This window comes from Lithobates pipiens, unplaced genomic scaffold (assembly GCF_037356315.1).
Source record: "Lithobates pipiens isolate NorthernLeopardFrog02 unplaced genomic scaffold, aLitPip1_a1.2 Scaffold_19, whole genome shotgun sequence".
In the NCBI taxonomy this organism is placed as follows: domain Eukaryota; kingdom Metazoa; phylum Chordata; class Amphibia; order Anura; family Ranidae; genus Lithobates; species Lithobates pipiens.
Window position 1 is genome coordinate 61,544,728 of NW_027507764.1, and position 22,221 is coordinate 61,566,948.

At 42.4% G+C, this 22,221-nt stretch overlaps 1 protein-coding gene across 2 annotated transcripts in view; it reads right to left on the reverse strand.

Moving 5' to 3' along the window:
- The window catches only part of HEPACAM2 (HEPACAM family member 2), a 193,239-nt gene that overhangs the window by 52,388 nt on the left and 118,630 nt on the right, over positions 1–22,221 (reverse strand). For both annotated transcript variants that reach the window (XM_077490791.1, XM_077490792.1), the window contains exon 4: positions 6,023–6,319. In XM_077490791.1, coding sequence (XP_077346917.1) covers positions 6,023–6,319 — 297 coding nt within the window. The remainder of the gene's footprint in view (positions 1–6,022; positions 6,320–22,221) is intronic.

The window sequence follows — 22,221 nt, forward strand, 5'->3', positions numbered from 1 at the left end:
TGGTATGCTCTCGGAGGGGGAACCCACGCCAAATTTTTTTCAGAAATTTGCCGTGGAGTTCCCTCTTGAGAGCTGATAATTCTGTCAAAGTCGCCTCCGTATAGACGGAGATCCGACTTGGAGGCGACCTCCATTGAAATCAATGGGTACCGGTCGCCTACAAGTCGGATAGAAGTAGTACAGGAACCTTTTTTGAAGTCGGAGCGACTTCAGTAGCGTGCATTAACACGGCTCTCATTCACTTACATTGCTTTTTAAATGTTGTCCGACCTGAGGCGACCTGAGGCGACTAGGGGCGACCTGAAGTCGGATCAGGAGTTGCCCCTGTGTGAATGGGCTCTAACGGAAAAGAAAAGAGTTTACATAAAAAATAGAAAATAACAAAAGAAACTAGCAGAAAAATAATAGCTAAGGAGACAAGGGGAAGAAGGAATTAATAGGACTGATTTGATGTAACAAAGGGTTAATAAATGAGTTTTTTTCTTTTTTTTTTATTATTGCAAGGCTGTTGCTGTCATATACAGATCAAAGACCTTCTGATCTGTACGAAATTGAGTAAATACATAGTAGCAATTCATTGTTACATTGTATTTCTAAATATTATTTGCAGAAACTATCTGCAAGTGTTACTTTACATGGGAGTGGCTGCAGCTGCTCCTGTTATAAAGAGCAAGCCCTGATTGCCATTTGGACAGCTGACTGAGGAGCCAGGATTGGGGACATGAATCAGGGCATAGAAGATAAGCTTTAGGCTCAGATCTCATTGCTGCGGCCCCAAAGTCGTGCAATTGCGACTTGATGTGACTCCCAAGCAACTTTTACGTGACTCTGATATTTTGCGACTTTGGCTGTGGCAATTACAACAATACAATGCACTTTTGCACAGTAATGCCGAATTGGATTTCTGTTCCTATTACAATAATACAATGTGGTTGATTTACTAAAGGCAAATACACAGTGCACTTTGCATAATGCAGTTGCACTTTACAAGTGAAATTGCTCCAGAGCTTAGTAAATGAGGGAGAGCTCGGCTGACTTCCATCATCCAATCATGTGCAAGAAAAAATGCTGTTTTTTTTTTAAATATTCCTTGCATGTGATTGTCTATACTTTTTGCACAGTGAAGCTTTACCTCATTTACTAAGATCTGCAAAGTGTCTATTTGCCTTTAGTAAATCAACCCCAAAGTGTCACACTTATTATTGAACCCTCTGAAGTCGAAGCCAAACTCTCAAAGATAAGACAAAGAATTTACTTCCTTGCGACTTTTGTGATTTTAACATTGCAGTCTACAGCACTCATGTCTGAAGGAAGACGCAGAAAATTAGTGCAGGATTTTTTTTGTCGCTGTGACTTGTCATGCGTCTTTGTGTCACATCGCTGTAAGTCGCATGAGAAGCTACAGCAGTGTCTATCATGGCTTAGACACTTTTTTTTCATGATTTTTTTTTTTTTAAGAATGTATCTCCTACACCCGAAAGTCCTGAAGTGGTTAAAGATTAAGTTCATTTTAGTAAAATTACCTGTATATAATACATCCCTAAGTGTATCCAGTATCATAACCATCAATCTCTTGTTTAATTATTCCTCAGGGATTGTGTTGATGGGTTTGATGGGCAAATACATTGTACATTTCACAATCAGTTTGAGGTGCTTTTGAGATCATTAAGAATTAATTGACAGATGTATGTGACTTCCTTCTAACCCGCAATTGATCTCCTTCAATCCTCTTTTTTTCATTCCCATGAACTTGTATTGTTAGAGAAGCGGTTCAGAAACAAACAATAGCCCTTCAACACTGACCCTTTCTAAAGCCTTGTACACAGGATCGGATTTCTGCCGACAAAACATCGGACTTTTGTCCAAAGGGCATTGGCCCCAGCCGAGGCAGCGCCATTTCTTTGAATGCAGAGGCTGGGAGTAACGTCATAACATCGCGCCCCCAGCCTCCGAATGATCATACAGACTCCGGCGACCATCCGGACCGGCAAAAATCTCTATGGTAAACATCCGGGGCTGGCAGATCCTGTTTCCGACTCACCAATGGAAGCGGTGAGTCGGTAGAAGCACCGGAGGGTGGTGGGAGGTGGGACGTCCCCTCTCGCTGTCCATAAGAACAGTCAAGCGGTGGAACAATCACTATGATTGTTCTTATGTTGTAAGGAATCTCCGGCTGAAAAAGCCGATATCTGAATGATGCCTGTCGTTGCAGGCATCATTCAGATATACCCGCACAAAATCAAGGACATCATATGACGGCCAACGAGTAGGAAGTGGTTAATGGTATCCCAGTCTTAGTCCGTAGGGTTCAGTATTGAGTTGGCCCACCCTTTGCAGCTATAACAGCTTCAACTCTTCTGGAAAGGCTGTCCACAAGGTTTAGGAGTGTGTCTATGGGAATGTTTGACCATTCTTCCAGAAGAGCATTTGCAAGGTCAGGCACTGATGTGGACAAGAAGGCTCACAGTCTCCACTCAAATTCATCCCAAAGGTGCTCTATTGGGTTAAGGTGCAGGCCAGTCAAATTCCTCCACCCTAAACCCACTCATCCACACTATATTGTCAAAAGTATTGGGCCACCCCTCCAAATCATTTGGTGGAAGAGTGATCATGGTGTTGGTTTGTTTCTTTTCCTAAGGCATCAGCATCAGCATACCAAGACATTTTAGACAATTTCATGCTCCCAACTTTGTGGGAACAGTTTGGGGATGGCCTCTTCCTGTTCCAACATGACTGCACAGCAGTTCAAAAAGCAAGGTCCATAAAGACATGGATATTTGAGTTTGGGGTGGAGGAACTTGACTGGCCTGCACATTGTCCTGACCTCAACCCGATAGAACACCTTGTTACTGGCCAGATCACCAGGTAAAAACAGAGAGAAAAAGCCATGGTAAAGAAAACTGATTCCAGTGAACCAATAGAACACCTTTGGGATGAATTAGAGCAGAGACTGCGAGCCAGGTATTCTCGTCCATCATTGGTGCCTGACCTCACAAATGCGCTTCTGGAAGAATGGTCAAACATTCCCATAGACACACTCCTAAACCTTGTGGACAGCCTTCTCTGAAGAGTTGAAGCTGTTATCGCTGCAAAGGGCGGGCCAACTCAAAACTGAGCCCTACAGACGAAGACTGGGATGCCATGACATTTTGCATGTAAAGTCAGGTGTCCCAATACTTTTGATAATTTAGTGTAGCTGCTGTCAGTGGAAGAAATAGTGCCACACTGTTGGTGTCAGTGGCTGGAATAATGCCTCAAGGGCTGGATAAAGACGAGCAAATGGTGGCACCTGGCCCAGGGTTGCAGTTTGGAGACCACTGCTATAGATGATCTGTAAATAACGGCAGCTCCTAACTACTACTATGAATGTGAGCTCATGAATCAACCATTAATCAACAATTAAAAACACAGTCAGCCATAAAAACACATTTTCTATTAGAGTAAGAAAGAGTTAGAGCCTCTATCAGGAACTTATTTTCTGTGTCCCTATGGGGTGATTTTTCCCTCACTTCCTGCCCAGGTGGTCAGTGTCAAACAGTATGGGAAGAAAATAGAAATATCTTTAAATTGGACAAAGATGGTCTTTAAAACCTGACACAAAAATCTCAATAACAAACAGGTTTGTACTTACCTGCTCTGTGTAATGGAATTGCACAGAGCAGCTCTGAACCTCCTGCTCTCGGGTCCTCTGGCAGTGTTGCTGACTCCTTCGCTCCTTGATGTGCCCCCATAACAATCCACTTGCTATGAGGGCACAACTGCAGTCTCCCAAGCCACGCTGCCAGCATCCATAGACACAGACAGCACGGCTCAATCCTGCCCCCAGCTCCCTTGTTACAGCCACCAATGGCTCCCACTGCCTCAATAAAGCCTGTGGGAGTGGGGAGAGGTGGAGAGAGCTGAAACAGACAGGCACAAGGATCGAGTAGGGACTCAGTTAAGTATAAGGGGGTCTGAGTGGGCATACTGCTACCTAAACATTTTTACCTTAATGCAGGGAATGCATAAAGGTAAAAAATGTTTAAGCTATAAAAACACTTTAATTCTGATCATTGGTTACAACTAGGGGCGTTGCTAGGTCTACAAAAGATCTGGGGCTAGAGCCCATAGTAGCAAAGTAAAGAAAGTCATACGATTGGATGCGCATACACATGTCTGTATGTATATGTGTGTGTATATTATATATATACATTATATTACATTATATATTATCATTACATCAGAGTCCCCAGAGAGCCTCCCCCTTATATCAGAGTCCCCAGAGAGCCCCCCTTCCCCTTACATCAGGGTCCCCAGGGAGCCTCCCTTCCTTCAGGGTCCCCAAAGAGCCTCCTTACATTTCTGTCCCTAGAGAGCCTCCCCCTTACATCAGGGTCCCCAGAGAGCCCCCCTTACATCACAGTCCACAGAGAACCCCCCCCCCCCTACATCAGAGTCTCCACAGAGCTTCAGTCATGCATCAGGGTCCCCAGAGAGCCTTCCCCTTATATCAGAGTCCCCAGAGAGCCTCCCCCTTACATCAGAGTCCCCAGAGAGCCTCCCCTTACATCAGAGTCCCCAGAGAGCCTCTCCCTTACATCAGAGTTCCCAAAGAGCCTCCTCCTTACATCATGGTCTCCAGAGAGCCTCCCCCTTACATCAGGGTCCCCAGAGAGCCTCCTCCTTACATCAGGTTACCCAGAGAGCCTCCCCCCTTACATCAGGGTCCCCAGAGAGCCTCCCCTTACATCAGGGTCCCCAGAGAGCCTCCCCCTCAAATCAGAGGCTCCAGAGAGCCTTCCCCTTACATCAGAGTCCACAGAGAACCCCCCCTTACATCAGAGTCCCCACAGAGCCTCAGTCTTGCATCAGGGTCCCCAGAGAGCCCCCCTTACATCAGGGTCCCCAGAAAGCCTCCCCCTTACATCAGGGTCCCCAGAGAGCCTCCCCCTTACATCAGGGTCCCCAGAGAGCCTCCCCCGTACATCAGGGTCCCCAGAGAGCCTCCCCCTCAAATCAGAGGCTCCAGAGAGCCTTCCCCTTACATCAGAGTCCACAGAGAACCCCCCCTTACATCAGAGTCCCCACAGAGCCTCAGTCTTGCATCAGGGTCCCCAGAGAGCCCCCCTTACATCAGGATCCCCAGAGAGCCCCCCTTACCTCAGAGTCCCCAGAGAGCCCCTCCTTGCCTCAGAGTCCCCAGAGAGCTGTTCCTTACATCAGGGTCACCAGAGAGGGAGCAGGCAGTGAGAGATGATGTAATCTCTCTGCTGCTCGTGGCTGCACAGTGAGGGCAGAACAGCGGTGATGCAGGACGGGCGTTGAGAGATGACGTCATCTCTCTGCTCTCCCGTGCTGCCAACCCGCTGTCCGGCTCTCCCATGCTGGCTGATGCACAGCTGCAGGGAGGCCACAGCCCTGTGGCTGTGGACCCCCTGGGACTCGGAGCTATGGGCTCCAGATTCGGGCCTATAGCCCCAAAAGCCACCCCCTAGCAACACCACTGGTTCCAACCTGTCCATACACCAAAACTAGAAAAAACGTTTTGCCTTGTGTTGGCCCTTTAACTCCTCAACAGTTTCCTATACATCATGGGGGCTCTATTGGTGAGATCCCTGCGGGTCGGCATACTTGTTGTGCCCATTATGAGGGAATACCACTCACCCTGCAGGATATTTTTGTTTATTTTTTTATGATGGATAGTGTAACGGAGGACCTGGAACACACAAGGTAGTTGGCAATACCCACAAAGTCCCAGATGGACATTAAGAGAGCCAGGAATTATGGAAAAGATCTTGCACTTGAGTTACCCAAGATATATGAGAAGCTAGGGGCTGCCTCAGCTTACCAGGTTTCGAATAATAACATTATTATTTAATATCACTTTTGGTTGAACAGCCCCTTTACCATTCAATCACATTCTCTATGAAGGTCAAAAGTCATCTGCCTGCTTGGGACATGGTTTTAAGCCAAGCCCTCTCGATCAGGAGAACAGCTTTGTCTCCTTCTTCTCATGGATGGAAGGAACTGGGACTTTTCCTACCTATGGGTGTAATGATGACGGTGAACTGCATCTCTTCTCCCCTGCCGGTGATATTGTTGTAGGCTCGGCACAGGTAATCCACGGTCTTTTGTCTGACTTTTTCAGAAAGAAATTTGAAGTAGGGTCCGTAGTTGATGATTTCGGTGGAGTTGTTGCTCCTCTGGATCCAGGCGCAGGTGTTCGGTGGGTTGGAGTCAGCCGAGCAGTCAAATCGTACAGATTCTCCGATGTCAATGGTGAAGACCTCTCCAACTTTAAGTCCCTTATCGGAAATCACTCTCAGACCATAAGGTCCATCTGTTAGCAAAGAATATAATTTCTTAAATGATAATAATAAAGATGATGCAATACATTTTAAAATGTATATTTATATGTACACGGGTGAAAAAAATTCCCCAGACCCCTTTATACATACAGTTGTGTCTGCACCCCCACAAGTGCTTACTTACCTTTTCCAATGGTGGCAGCCTTGTGTATTGTCTTCAGCTCAGCCATTAAAAATCTATTGCCGGGCTACCCATGTGCCAACGTCCTGTAAACTTTAATGAGTTGCAACCATATAACAGGCGCAATGCCTCAATCAAGTCTATGGGATGGTAATGGACGGGTGATGGCAGCCCCAACACTAGAAGCCACCGCTGCCACCAAATGTAAGTCTGCACTTCTAGGAGAAGAGGGGGTAATATAACACAACTTCATGTAATAAAGGGGGCTAGAGAAACAGGCTGGGGAATTTTCTGTCAAACATCAGGGACACCAGGGAAGGGCAGATTACAATTCAAGCTTTAACTGCTCCTTCATTGCAACAGTTAATCATGTAAAATTAAGATTTAGTATTAATATTTTAACAGTTTCTTGTTTTAAAACATTATCCAGTGTATCCACTTGAGTCCTGAAATGTTTTAGTTTTTCCACGTTGGCGATGTCTTGGTTTCACATAATATACCTTATTTTGTGTTTTATTGGGAAAAAATAAAAAAAAGTAGAATAAAATGCCCATTTCCTGTAAATTTTCACCCTACTAACATATATATATATATGGACAATGATATAGCGCTCTATTCAAAACAAACATAATATATAAAAAAAGTTCATAAACAAAAATATAGTGAATGGCTTCAAAATACAATATCCTCAGATAGATATGGTGATCACATCCAAAGGCAGAAGAAGGAATAGTCATAATCCATTTCATACGCAGAGGAGGAAGGGAACCGTCACCAACACCCAAAAACACTGACTCTTACCATAAATATGTAGATAAAAACGCATGTAGTAAATCACCAAGGGGGAGGCAGTTTTCTATGCTGATTTCCCTTCGTCTACAGACGTGCAATTATCTCAATGGGAGTCGTCCAAATGGGAAAAGAGGATTCCTATTTCTGTTTAGTAGGCACTTCACTTCCCAGGAACTGCTTAAATCTCCAGACCAACAATCCTCCCAAAAACCATAGAAAACATAAAACAAAGTGGCCTCATTGCGCAGTTTTACTGATAAACCAATAATCTTTTTATTCTCTAAAACCGTAGTTGAACTCACATTTAAGATGAGATATACAGGCATCAAATAACAATCGGCTACAGATGGAAAGAACGAATGAAGACCACTCCTGTGCTCCTTCTGATGTCACCAGGTCCCAAAATACGCCCACGTCGGGCGTATTTTGGGACCTGGTGACATCAGAAGGAGCACAGGAGTGGTCTTCATTCGTTCTTTCCATCTGTAGCCGATTGTTATTTGATGCCTGTATATCTCATCTTAAATGTGAGTTCAACTACGGTTTTAGAGAATAAAAAGATTATTGGTTTATCAGTAAAACTGCGCAATGAGGCCACTTTGTTTTATGTTTTCTATGGTTTTTGGGAGGATTGTTGGTCTGGAGATTTAAGCAGTTCCTGGGAAGTGAAGTGCCTACTAAACAGAAATAGGAATCCTCTTTTCCCATTTGGACGACTCCCATTGAGATAATTGCACGTCTGTAGACGAAGGGAAATCAGCATAGAAAACTGCCTCCCCCTTGGTGATTTACTACATGCGTTTTTATGTACATATTTATGGTAAGAGTCAGTGTTTTTGGGTGTTGGTGACGGTTCCCTTCCTCCTCTGCGTATGAAATGGATTATGACTATTCCTTCTTCTGCCTTTGGATGTGATCACCATATCTATCTGAGGATATTGTATTTTGAAGCCATTCACTATATTTTTGTTTATGAACTTTTTTTATATATTATGTTTGTTTTGAATAGAGCGCTATATCATTGTCCATATATCTTTATATATTGTTTCCAGCAATATTTGTGTTAGCAGCTATTTTTGTTTTATATAGATTGATTTTGCTTTTTAGCGCAACACATTTTTCACTTTTAACATATATATATATATATATATATATATATATATATATATATATATATATATATACAGTGGTGTGAAAAAGTGTTTGCCCCCTTCCTAATTTCCTGTTCCTTTGCATGTTTGTCACACTTAAGTGTTTCGGAACATCAAACCAATTTAAACAATAGTCAAGGACAACACAAGTAAACACAAAATGCAATTTGTAAATGAAGGTGTTTATTATTAAAGGTAAAAAAAAATCCAAACCATCATGGCCCTGTGTGAAAAAGTGATTGCCCCCTAAACCTAATAACTGGTTGGGCCACCCTTAGCAGCAACAACTGCAACCAAGCGTTTGCGATAACGTGCAATGAGGCTTTTACAGCGTCCTGGAGGAATTTTGGCCCACTCATCTTTGCAGAATTGTCCTAATTCAGTTACATTAGAGGGTTTTCGAGCATGAACGGCCTTTTTAAGGTCATACCACAACATCTCAATAGGATTCAGGTCAGGACTTTGGCTAGGCCACTCCAAAGTCTTCATTTTGTTTTTCTTCAGCCATTCGGTGGTGGACTTGCTGGTGTGTTTAGGATCATTGTCCTGCTGCAGAACCCAAGTTCGTTTCAGCTTGAGTACAGGAACAGATGGTCGGACATTCTCCTTCAGGATCTCTTGGTAGACAGCAGAATTCATAGTTCCTTTTATCACGGCAAGTCTTCCAGGTCCTGAAGCAGCAAAACAGCCCCAGACCATCACACTACCACCACCATATTTTACTGTTGGTATAATGTTCTTTTTATGAAATGCAGTGTTCCTTCTACGCCAGATATACTTGGACACACACCTTCCAAAGAGTTCCACTTTTGTTTCATCGGTCCACAGAATGTTGTCCCAAAAGTCTTGGGGATCATCAAGATGTGTTGTGGAGAAATTGAGACGAGCTTTGATGTTCTTTTTGCTCAGCAGTGGTTTTCTCCTTGAAACTCTGCCATGCAGGCCATTTTTGCCCTGTCTTTTCCTGATGGTGGAGGCATGAACGCTGACCTTAACTGAGGCAAGTGAGGCCTGCAGTTCCTTGGACGTTGTTGTGGGGTCTTTTGTGACCTCTTGGATGAGTCGTCGCTGCGCTCTTGGGGTAATTTTGGGCGGCCGGCCACTCCTGGGAAGGTTCACCACTGTTCCATGTCTTCGCCATTTGTGGATAATGGCTCTCACTGTGGTTCGCTGGATTCCCAAAGCTTTGGAAATGGCTTTATAACCCTTTCCAGACTGATAGATCTCAATTACTTTCTTTCTCAATTGTTCCTGAATTTCTTTGGGTCTCGGCATGATGTGTAGCTTTTAAGGATCTTCTGGTGGACCTTACTGTGTCAAGCAGCTCCTATTTAAGTGATGCCTTGATTGTGAACAGGTGTGGCAATAATCAGGCCTGGGTGTGGCTAGAGAAATTGAACTCAGGTGTGGACAACCACAGTTATAGTATGTTTTAACAAGGGGGGCAATCACTTTTTCACACAGGGCCATGATGGTTTGGATTTTTTTTCACCTTTAATAATAAACACCTTCATTTACAAATTGCATTTTGTGTTTACTTGTGTTGTCCTTGACTATTGTTCAAATTGGTTTGATGTTCCGAAACACTTAAGTGTGACAAACATGGAAAGGAACAGGAAATGAGGAAGGGGGCAAACACTTTTTCACACCACTGTATATATATATATATATATATATATATATATATATATATATATATATTTATATATATATATATATATATATATATATATATTTATATATATTTATATAGGAAAAGTGCATTTTGGGACTTTAAATGAGGCCAGCATCAAAGGGACGCCAGCCTCCATCCCTGTCAGTAGTTTATAAGGAGAGGAGAGAGATGGGACTTTGAGTGAAGCACACAGCAGTTTGGTCAAGTGACTGATTATTTATGTATTTATATTTCACAAATCATACATTGTTTGCAAGTATTTTGGGCAACAAGCCTCTAAGAAATACTTGGGGCAACATGCTTCGTACAAAATAAATCACAGTTCAATAAATAAACATATATTGAGTAGTCTTGAGACCTTAGTTAATAAGTAAATTAACCAAACGACCAAAATAAAAATGTCTAAATATGAATAAAAATTCAGATTATGTAAAAACTTGATATTCCATGATTACAATAAAAAGAAGGTAATAATTCAAGGCTCTACGCGTTTCGCTGCGCTGTAGCCGCTCATCAGGAGCAAGTACCATGGAATAGATCTAAAAAAGAAAAATAGCAAAAAATAATAAAAGAAAAAATAATCTAACAAAAATGAGCTAAAAATGGGTGTTTGCCTATATTTAAATACACTATATTAGCAAAAGTATTGCTATGTCTGCCTTTACACACACATGAACTTAAATCCCAGTCTTAGTCCGTAGGGTTCAAAATTGAGTTGGCCCACCCTTTGCAGCTATAACAGCTTCAACTCTTCTGGGAAGGCTGTCCACAAGGATTAGGAGTGTGTCTATGGGAATGTTTGGCCATTCTTCCAGAAGCGCATTTGTGAGGTCAGGCACTGATGTTCAATGAGAAGGCCTGGCTCGTAGTCTCCACACTAATTCATCTCAAAGGTGTTCTATCGGGTTGAGGTCAGGACTCTGTGCAGGCCAGTCAAGTTCCTCCACCCCAAACTCGCTCATCCATGTCTTTATGGACCTTGCTTTGTGAACTGGTGCGCAGTCATGTTGGAACAGGAAGGGGTCATCCCCAAACTGTTCTCACAAAGTTGGGAGCATTAAATTGTCCAAAATCTGTTGGTATGCTGACGCCTTAAGAGTTCCCGTCACTGGAACTAAGGGGCCAAGCCCAACCCCTGAAAAACAACCCCATGCCATAATCCTCCCTTCACCAAATGATTTGGACCAGCGCACAAAGCAAGGTCCATAAAGACATGGATAAGAAAGTTCATTGTGGAGGAACTTGACTGGCATGCACAGAGTCCTGACCTCAACCCGATAGAGCACCTTTGGTGTTAGAGCGGAGACTGCAAGCCAGGCCTTTTCATCCATCAGTGCCTGAACTCACAAATGTACTTCTGGAAGAATGGTCAAACATTCCCATAGACACACTCCTATACATTGTGGACAGCCTCCCCAGAAGAGTTGAAGCTGTTATAGCCGCAAAGGGTGGTCCAACTCAATATTGAACCCCACGGACTAAGACTGGGATGCCATTAAAGATCATGTGCGTGCGTGTAAAGGCAGGTCTCCCAATACTTTTGAATATATATATATATATATATATATATTTATTTATATATATATATATTAGAAATTATAAATAATAATTATATTTATTTATGCATACTTCCTATCTATCTACATACACATCTTTTTTTTTTTTTTTTTTTTTTTTATTAATGACTTTTGTTCTTTTTTAATCAGGCTGGAATTCAGCTTTAAACATTCCCAACAAGACAAGTGTGGGATATGACATACCAATAAAAAAAAAAAAGTAGAATACATTTTTGCAAATTACATATGCATCTTTTTAATTTTTATTTTTTTAATTTTTTTATTTAATTAGCTTTTTCTACATAACTGCATTCATTGGTGTTTTTTATTTTATTTCTTAATCTCCCTGGAGTTAGACTTTAAACATTTCCAAAAAGGCAAGTGTGGGATGTAACATACAGTAAAAGAAAAAAAAAAAAAGGTAGAATATGTTATTGAAAATATTTAAACACCTAAAAAAAGCAGTTTTTAAAAAACACAAGAGGGGGTGATAAAATAAGTTGGGAAATTAATTTGGGTGAGGAAATAACAAATTCTCATCTTCGCTTATTGCAGAAATATTGGCACAGAGTGCATCACTTTTATCCTTTTTTAATCTGGCTGGAATTCAGCTTTAAACATTTCCAACAAGATAAGTGTGGGATATGGAAATGGCGCTGTTCTATGAAGCCAAACTTTCATGAATTGTAAAACTAACATAAATAGTAAATTAAGGATAATAAAGATATTAAACATGATATAGGGGAACAAATTCCCAAACACAGGTATGAGGCTGTGTAAACTGTAGTGAAGACCGTGTGATGGCTTATATAAATCGCATCAATCAAAAAACAATATATATGTGATATTAAAAATAAGAATATGTAAGTTATGCAGCAAAAAACATGTTATGATAAGTAAAGAAGTCCAAAAAATATACAATAAACTTAAATTGACTAGTGTCCATATATCAAAAATAAAAATAGAATAAATTCCCAAAAGTGACTGGTGCAAAAATGTTGGTGACAGTTTATCTTCAATTTCAGTGCCACAAGTATAAGTGACTTTTCCGTGCTCCCCTCTCATATTTGCACTCACCAATGTGCCTTACCCCTGCATGATTAGTGATCACGTTGTAGTTGGGGATTGCGCTGTGTTTACTGCGCTCTGTTTGTGTTTCCACCCCCTGTAATGTGGCATGTTTGTGGGCGGTCACAATGTAACCTCCATCCGCGCTATATAAGACGTAGGGTGTACCAAGATGGCTGCACCTCAGAAGATGTCTTATGATGAAACGCGTAAGCCGGGACTTGGTACACACTATGTCACTTCCGACAATTCCGGGTTATCTCGGCGTAGTCTGTGGAACAAACACCACCCAGAGCCTGAGATTGGCTTGCTTATCTGTTTTACAGCTTTGGAGCAATTAGAACTCCCCACTTTTTAAACTAGGCTTCAATGCCTTTATATGTTTACAATACTTGATGTGATTGTAGATGTATTAGTGCAATTGTGACAGAGAAAATTGAGTACTGTCCGTGATACTTTTTTATTTGCACTAACATACAATTTTTCAGGACAAGCTTTCGGGGTTTGTCCTCTTAAAGTAAAAAAAACTTTCACAGACAGTACTCAATTTTCTCTATTTTTACAATAAAATACATATTTTTTACGGTGGTACGCTATAAGGGTCTGTTCTTTTTGCTAAAATTTCATGTGGCTGCCCGAATGCCCCCAGCCCACAGTGGAGAGAGGAGGACACTACTAGTGGAACACTAAGCCCTTGTAAACACGGTCGGAGAATCCATCGGAATGTGTCCTATTGGACCGTGTTGTCGGATAATCCGACTGTGTGTGGTCTGCATCGGACTGATTCCGTCGGAATATCCGTCGGACCCAATTTTCCAACTTGTTGGAAATATTTCCCGACCAACTGGTCCGATCGGTCATACTCCGATCATGTGTAGAGAATTTTGATCGGACCAAGTGCCACGCATGCTCAGATCAAATTCCTACATCAAAGCTATTGGCTACTAGCCTGAATGTAGTCCCATCATAATGAAATTACGTCATCACGTTCTGAATGATCGGATTTTACGAGAACTTAGTCCGACCGTGTGTATGCAACAGTTTCGGACAAGATCCGACGGATTTGGTTGTCGAAATCTCCGACCGTGTGTACAGGGGCTAAGAGGTTGTCCATAGTCCACGACACGCCACTCACCCCAGGAGGGACCAAGCTTCCAGGTGGAGATCCGATCGTTTGTACCAGGCAGTGGAGGAGGGTACACCCCAGGATTGGGCCACCAGGAACAGAAGTATATTTCAAACACACGCCTTTCACCCCTGCCGGGGTAAGACGCTCTGGTGAGTGCAAATATGAGAGGGGAGCACGGAAAAGGCACTTATATACTTCTGGCAAAGGAATTCAAGATAAACTGTCACCAACATTTTTGCACCAGTCACTTTTGGGAATTTATTCTATTTTTATTTTTGATATATGGACAGTAATCAATTTAAGTTTATTGTATATTTTTTGGACTTCTTTACTTATCATAACATGTTTTTTGCTACATAATTGGTTTATGCACTTGCACATTCTTATTTTTAATATCATATATATATTGTGTTTTGCTTGATATGTTTTATCATTTATATAAGCCAACACAAGGCCTTCACTATACAGTTTACACAGCCTCATATCTGTGTTTGGGAATTTGTTCCCCTATATCACGTTTAATACCTTTATTATCCTTAATTTACTATTTATGTTAGTTTTACAATTCATGAGAGTTTGGCTTCATAGAACAGCACCATTTCCCTTTCTTTGAATTTAAATATTTTGAATTTCACTGTGTGAATTTTGTTTTAGGGAGGTAGCAGTTCACATCATTCCTAAGCGTGGAATCTTTGTTTAATTTTTAAGTGTGGGATATGACATACCAAAAAAAAAAAAAAAAAAAGTAGAATACATTTTTGCAAATTACATACACATCTTTTTTTTATTTTTCACAGTTCTTTCTTTTTTTTAACTTCAGTTTTCTTTTTTCTACAGAACTGGATTCATGGGTGTTTGTTTTAATCTCCCTGGTGTTAGACTTTAAACATTTCCAACAAGATAAATGTAGGATGTGACATACAGTTGAAAAAAAAAAAAAAAGAATGTCGATTAAATTTTTGCAAATTACATACACATATTTTTTTTTTTTCACAGTTTTCTCTTTTTTTATATATATATCATTATTTTCTACATAACTGCATTCATGTTTTTTTTCTTGTTTTTTTTAAATCTCCCTGTTGTTAGAATTTAAACATTTCCAACAAGATAAATGTAGGATGTGACATACAGTTGAACAAAAAAAAAAGAATGTAGGTCCAAATTTTGCAAATTACATACACATATTTTTTTTTTTTCACAGTTTTCTCTTTTTTATATATCTCATTATTTTCTACATAACTGCATTCATGTTTTTTTTTCTTTTTTTTAAATCTCCCCGGTGTTAGACTTTAAACATTTCACATCTTTTTTTTATTTTTCACAGTTCTTTCTTTTTTTTAACTTCAGTTTTCTTTTTTCTACAGAACTGGATTCATGGGTGTTTGTTTTAATCTCCCTGGTGTTAGACTTTAAACATTTCCAACAAGATAAATGTAGGATGTGACATATAGTTAAAAAAAAAAAAGAATGTAGATTAAAATTTTGCAAATTACATACACATTTTTTTTATTTTTCACAGTTTTTTCTTTTTTTTAATATATACATTTCATTATTTTCTACATAACTGCATTCATGTTTTTTTTTTTTTTTTTTTAATCTCCCTGGAGTTAGACTTTAAACGATTCCAGCACGACAAGTGTGGGATGTGACATACAGTAAAAAAAAAAAAAAGAAGGTAGAATAAATTTTTGCAAATATTTAAAGACCTAGAAAAAGCAGTTTTTAGAAAACATGAGAGGAGATGATGGAAAATAAGTTGAGAAATGAATTTGGGTGATGAAATAACAAGTTCTCGTCTTGGCTTATTGCAGAAATATTGACATGGGATACATCACTTTTCATTTTCTCCCTTTCCCCACACCAGATAAGCTCTGTAAAGACATGAACACATTGGCTGGCTTACTGCTGTTTACCAAGCAGGCTTGTAAAATGATAAATCACCTGTCTGGCTGGGACTTTAGTGCAAGGAGCAGGCCGCCGATTGGCTGCGCCGCCCGCGCGCTCCCGCCCCTTCTATTATTGAGCAGATGGCAGAGGTACTTAGTGCGAGGGACCTTTTTATCATCGCACTCCCCCGCAGTCTCAGCATATGGTACACGAGAACCCTCAGAGAGAGCGCCGAGCTATAGCAAACATGTTATTGACAAAATATAGATGGAAAGTTGCCGCTGCCAAGAACTCCGCTGTCATATTCTGAACCGGAGAGGTGCGAATGATGGTTAACCCTCTCATTGCCCGGGAGAACGGTTTACCCCAAAGGCCCATTTAGATCTATGCCTGTGCGTAGACGTGCATTGATATTTGCAGCATTAGGCATTAAAGAGGAAGTAAACCCTGATGAGTTTACTTCCTCTTTCATTCCCTGCAAAGGTAAAGCATAATGGACTACTATGCATCGCATAGTAGCCCATTATGTGTCACTTACCTGACACAGGAGCCAGCGAAGTCACCGCTGTCCCCTGTAGTCCGGAGCCTCCATCTTCTCGGTGGGTCTCGCTGGTCCGCCACTGTCATTCGGCGAAGCCGCGATGACGTCAATCCCGTGCATGTGCACGGGAGCCGCCACTCGCGGCATATCGCCGTTGACTGCAGCGCGCTCAGTGCGCTTGCGCGCCGCTGTCTACGGCGCATGCGCCGTAGACATCGGTGCCTGTCTTTTGCCAAATATCTCCTAAACCGTGTAGGTTTAGGAGATATGTCCTGGACCTACAGGTAAGCCTTAATCTAGGCTTACCTGTAGGTCAAAGTTGGTTGTAAGGGTTTACAACCACTTTAACAAGCCTTGGTGGTGAACCCTATCCACCCCAAATTCTAAATTCAAAAACGCATAAAAAAAAAATCCATTATGCATAATGGTCTTTTTGATGCGTTTTTAAATTTTAGAATTTGGAGTGGATAGGGTTCACCACCAAGGCTTGTTAATGTACAGTATCTCACAAAAGTGAGTACACCTCTCACATTTTTGTAAATATTTATCAGTATTTAATACAAATATCACTTAAAAGTATTTACCAACAAATATTCCTCACTGATCCCAGCGCTCTCAGTAGGATGCCAATTAGTTAGTAAGCAGCTATCATAAAAGGCTTAGATATATTCAAATATATAGTATATGCAATTCCTAGATCATACACAATGTAAGATATACTATATTGACAGCGCTATATAGTATATCTTACATTGTGTATGATCTAGGAATTGCATATACTATATATTTGAATATATTTATCAGTATTGTCACTAAATATTCATTTAGTGACAACACTGAAGAAATGACACTTTGCTCCAATGTATAGTAGTGAGTGTACAGCTTGTATAACAGTGTAAATTTGCTGTCCCCTCAAAATAACTCAACACACAGCCATTAATGTCTAAACCGCTGGCAACACCTCTAAGTGAAAATGTCCAAATTGGGCCCAAAGTGTCAATATTTTGTGTGGCCACCATTATTTTCCAGCACTGCCTTAACCCTCTTGGGAATGGAGTTCACCAGAGCTTCACAGGTTACCACTGGAGTCCTCTTCTACTCCTCCATGATGACATCACAGAGCTGGTGGATGTTGGAGACCTTGTGCTCCTCCATCTTCAGTTTGAGGATGTCCCACAGATGCTTAATAGGGTTTAGGTCTGGAGACATGCTTGGCCAGTCCATCTCCTTTACTCTCAGCTTCTTTAGCAAGGCAGTGGTCATCTTGGAGGTGTGTTTGGGGACGTTATCATGTTGGAATACTGCCCTGCGGCTCAGTCTCTGAAGGGAGAGGATCATGCTCTGCTTCAGTATCTCACAGTACATGTTGGCATTCATGGTTCCCTCAATGATCTGTAGTTCCTCAGTGCTGGCAGCACTCATGCAGCCCCAGACCATGACACTCCCACCACCATGCTTGACTGTAGGCAAGACACACTTGTCTTTGTACTCCTCACTTGGTTGCCACCACACATGCTTGACACCATATGAACCCAATACGTTTATCTTGGTCTCATCAGACCACAGGACATGGTTCCAGTAATCCATGTCCTTAGTCTGCTTGTCTTCAGCAAACTGTTTGCAGGCTTTCTTGTGCATCATCTTTAGAAGATGCTTCCTTCTGGGACAACAGCCATGCAGACCAATTTGATGCAGTGTGTGGCGTATGGTCTGAGCACTGACAGGCTGACCCCCCACCCCTTCAACCTTTGGAGCAATACTGGCAGTACGCATACGTCTATTTCCCAAAGACAACCTCTGGATATGAAGCTGAGGACGTGCACTCAACTTCTTTGGTCGACCATGACAAGGCCTGTTCTGAGTGGAAACTGTCCTGTTAAACCGCTGTATGGTCTTGGCCACCATGCTGCAGCTCGGTTTCAGGGTCTTGAAAATCTTCTTATAGCCTAGGCCATCTTTATGTACAGCAACAATTCTTTTTTTCAGATCCTCAGAGAGTTCTTTTTTATGAGGTGCCATGTTGAACTTCCAGTGACCAGTATGAGAGAGTGAGAGCGATAACACCAAAGTTAACATACCTGCTCCCCATTCACAACTGAGACCTTGTAACACAAACGAGTCACAGGACAATGGGGAGGGAAAATGGTTAATTGGGCCCAATTTGGACATTTTCACTTAGGAGTAGGGGGTTCCCCTTAAAATCCATATCAGACCAAAGGGCCCGGTATGCTCTTGGAGGGGAACCCATGCGTTTTTTTTATTTAAAATTTGGTGTGGAGTTTCCCCTTAAGATCATTACAGCACAAGTCGCATGCCAAAGTCGGATCAGGCAAGACGGTGATCTAACTTTGATCCAACCTCAATGATATTCAATGGGCTGAAGTAGGACCAAAGTAGTGCAGGGAGCATTTTAAAAGTCGGACTGACTTGTGTCGGACCAGTTAAGACGGCTGCCATAGGGAAACATTGATTTTCACACATCATGCGACATGAGCTCCCAATGTCGGAGCGTTTGTCACACCAGTGTGAACCTGGCCTGATACTCGGTTCTAACTTCAGCAAGTCGTCTGTGATTGATTGATTAGCAATTTGTGGTAGGAAGCAATTGAACATGTGTACCTAATAAAGTGGCCAGTGAGTGTACATTAGGTCAACATGTTGGTCAATGTAAAGCCCCATACACACTATCAGATTTTCTGCAGATTTTTGTCTTAAGATTGACCAAAACCATATAATATGAGATCAAACCTTAAGCCCCTGTACACACGGTCGGAGATTTCGACAACCAATGTTTGTCCGTCGGATTTTGTCCGTCGGATCTTGTCCGAAACTGTTGCATACACACGGTCGGAGATTTCGACAACCAATGTTTGTCCGTCGGATTTTGTCCGTCGGATCTTGTCTGAAACTGTTGCATACACACGGTCGGACTAAGTTGTCGAAAAATCCGATCTTTCAGAACGTGATGACGTAATTTCGTTACGATGGGACTACATTCAGGCTAGGAGCCAATAGCTTTGATGTAGGAATTTGATCTGAGCATGCGTGGCACTTGGTCCGATCAAAATTCTCTACACATGATCGGAGTATGTCCGATCGAACCAGTTGGTCGGGAAATATTTCCAACATGTTGGAAAATTGGGTCCGACGGATATTCCGACGGAATCAGTCCAATGCATACCACACACAGTCGGATTATCCGACGACACGGTCCGATAAGACTCATTCCGACGGATTCTCTGACCGTGTGTACAAGGGCTAAGAGTTTCAATTTGTATGCAATCAGGCAGGCCCTTGCACTACATGGTTTTGATGAATCTGAAGACAAAAATCTGTAGAAAATCGAATAGTGTGTATAGGGCTTAAGCCTTAAATAACGGGGCAGACTAGACAATATAGAGGTGGATGGGCCTAGGATGGGTGAGGATAAGTGTGGGGGGCCATATTTAAAAAAAAACTTTATGGGCTATTGATAAATACGTTTTCTATGATGGCGTTTACTGCATTTCTCCATCACATAAATGATGGAGGATTACAAGTTACATTTCTTGGGTTTAACTTTGCTTTTCCTATTGATTTCAATGCATTTTTCAAAACGGTATAAAGTTTCCCCAAGTTCTCCAGATTGTCCCTAAAATATCAGAAGAAATGTAAAATCCTAATAACCTACAGCCAGCTCTTCCCTGGTAGCCTGGCAGTGTGTATGAGCTCCGCATATCCTGTTCTAATTAGCACATTCTGCTTTTCCATTTTACTAATTATAAACACATAACGGGCTTAGCGGGAAAGGAGAACCTGTATGAAAGGGCTCATCACCATCCACCTGTGCCTGGGGAGGCATGCACAGCGGAGATCGCCTGGCTGGGCCATATGTTCTTCTCTGGGTCCTGTCCCAACTTTGCAGTAATTACCCCTCTGGGAGTTCATGGCCATTCGCCAGCTTCTGGGTAAGGCGACGCTCGTACGCCATTGAAGCTGAACTCCAGGCAGATAGAAAAGGCGCAAATTAATGTAGCTCTGTAATCATTATTACACGGTTTGTTTTATTAATTAACTCATTAAATTCATTATTAGTATTTTATTCTAAAACACAAGTAATGCAAGTAGGCGGATTGGACCAAGTAACTGCCTCTTGCAGCCCCCGGTACAGCAGAAGCTCAGGGAAGTGGAGAGAGAAGCAGGTAAGTGTGGTGCAGAATGCTGACAGTTGGAGAGAGCAGAGTGACAGAGAGTTCATCTGATCAGTCTGCAGCTTCCCATTTCAATGTCTAGCCAAGGGTTGGGTTGAGGAGGAGGCCTGTAAGTGAAAGTGAAACTGCAACAGAGAAAGATCAGTCCACCTCATCTACTAAACAGGGCTGTGTCCAGTGGCGGCCCGTCCATTATTCTCCTCTATTCTCCCCATCCCCCATATGAATAATGGATAGATTCATGTACAGCATGAATCTATCCATGGCCTCTGCGGCCACCCCCTATTCAGGCGTCCGGCCCCTTTTAGGACATCAGGTGCCTGTCCATTATTCCCCTCCTCTATTCTCCCCATCCCCATATGAATAATGGATAGATGCATGCATGGCATGAATCTATCCATGGCTGCCGCGGCCACCCCCTTTTCAGGCATCCGGCCCCTTTTAGGACATCAGGCATCTGAATTACAGTGGCGGGGGGTGTTTTTTTTAAACACCTGATTAGAGCCATAGGCTCTAATAGGCTTCAAAATAGGGTGGCTCATGACACAGAGCATTGCGCCATGAGCCCCCCCAAAATATTTTCTTGGCACACTTTGGGTACCTTAGCACCAATTGAGCATCATTTAAACACCACGGCCTACCTGAGTATTGTTGCTGACCATGTCCATCCCTTTATGACTACAGTGTCCCCATCTTCTGATGGCTCCTTCCAGCAGCATAATGCACCATGTCACAAAGTTTAAATCATCTCACCACTGGTTTCTTGAACATGACAACGAGATCACTGTACTCCAATGGCCTCCACAGTCACCAGATGTCAATCCAATAGATGTCCATGTAGCGCTGGCTCCTGACGAGCAGGCGCTATGGTTTTTGAAAAGTTAAATTGCCTGAAGCCACAGTTGGGTTTCTGGACTATTTCTCTAAATTTCTGGTTTCAGTACCAGTCCAGATGGGTTGCACTGGGTTCTCCTTGGCCGCAGGTGCTGCTGTCACCGATGGCAAGAGTAGAAATGCAGTCTAACTCTCTCTGAACTAGCCCAGTGGGAGTGTTTTCCTGCTGTGTATTCTGGGGGGTGGTATTTAAGGTACCAACGCCACGTTGGCAGGGGATTTTATTTTCTGTCTGTTCGGTTCTGGTGGTCCTCCTGACCCAGCCCCATGGCCCTCCTGGCCTGGGGTGCAGAACCATGCATCCTAAGTCTCGGGGGCCTACTGATCCAAGGGTGGTCCGGTGTTGCCTCATCTGAAGGGAGAGGCCCAGCAACTGAAGAACCCCAGGGGAGGACTCTTTCAGGAGAAGACCGGGCGTAAGGCTGATTTCTCTGAAGGAGCCTGGAGACTTAGTTGAAGGACACAACCTGGATCAACACTCTAGTACCGTATGTCAGTTCTTTAAATTTATCCCCATCCCTCAGTAACACTCAAGTGTATCTCACAAGTCTGTGGCAGAGACTAGGGATGAGCTTCGTGTTCGAGTCGAACGTACGTTCGACTCGAACATTGGCTGTTCGGCCGTTCGGCGAATTCCGAACGTTTGGGCCGTTCGCGTCAAAATTCGAGTGGCGCGCGCGCGGGCCACAATGCACTGCGGTGGCGCAGTGCATTGCTGCCCCATGATTGGCCAAGCATGCACTGTGACCCCACATGCTTGGCCAATCGCAGCGCCAGCAGCGAGGAGAGCCATGATTGGCCACAGGCATCCTGCCTGTGGCCAATCATAGCTCAGGCTGTGTAGTGCACGCCCCACACTATATAAGGCCG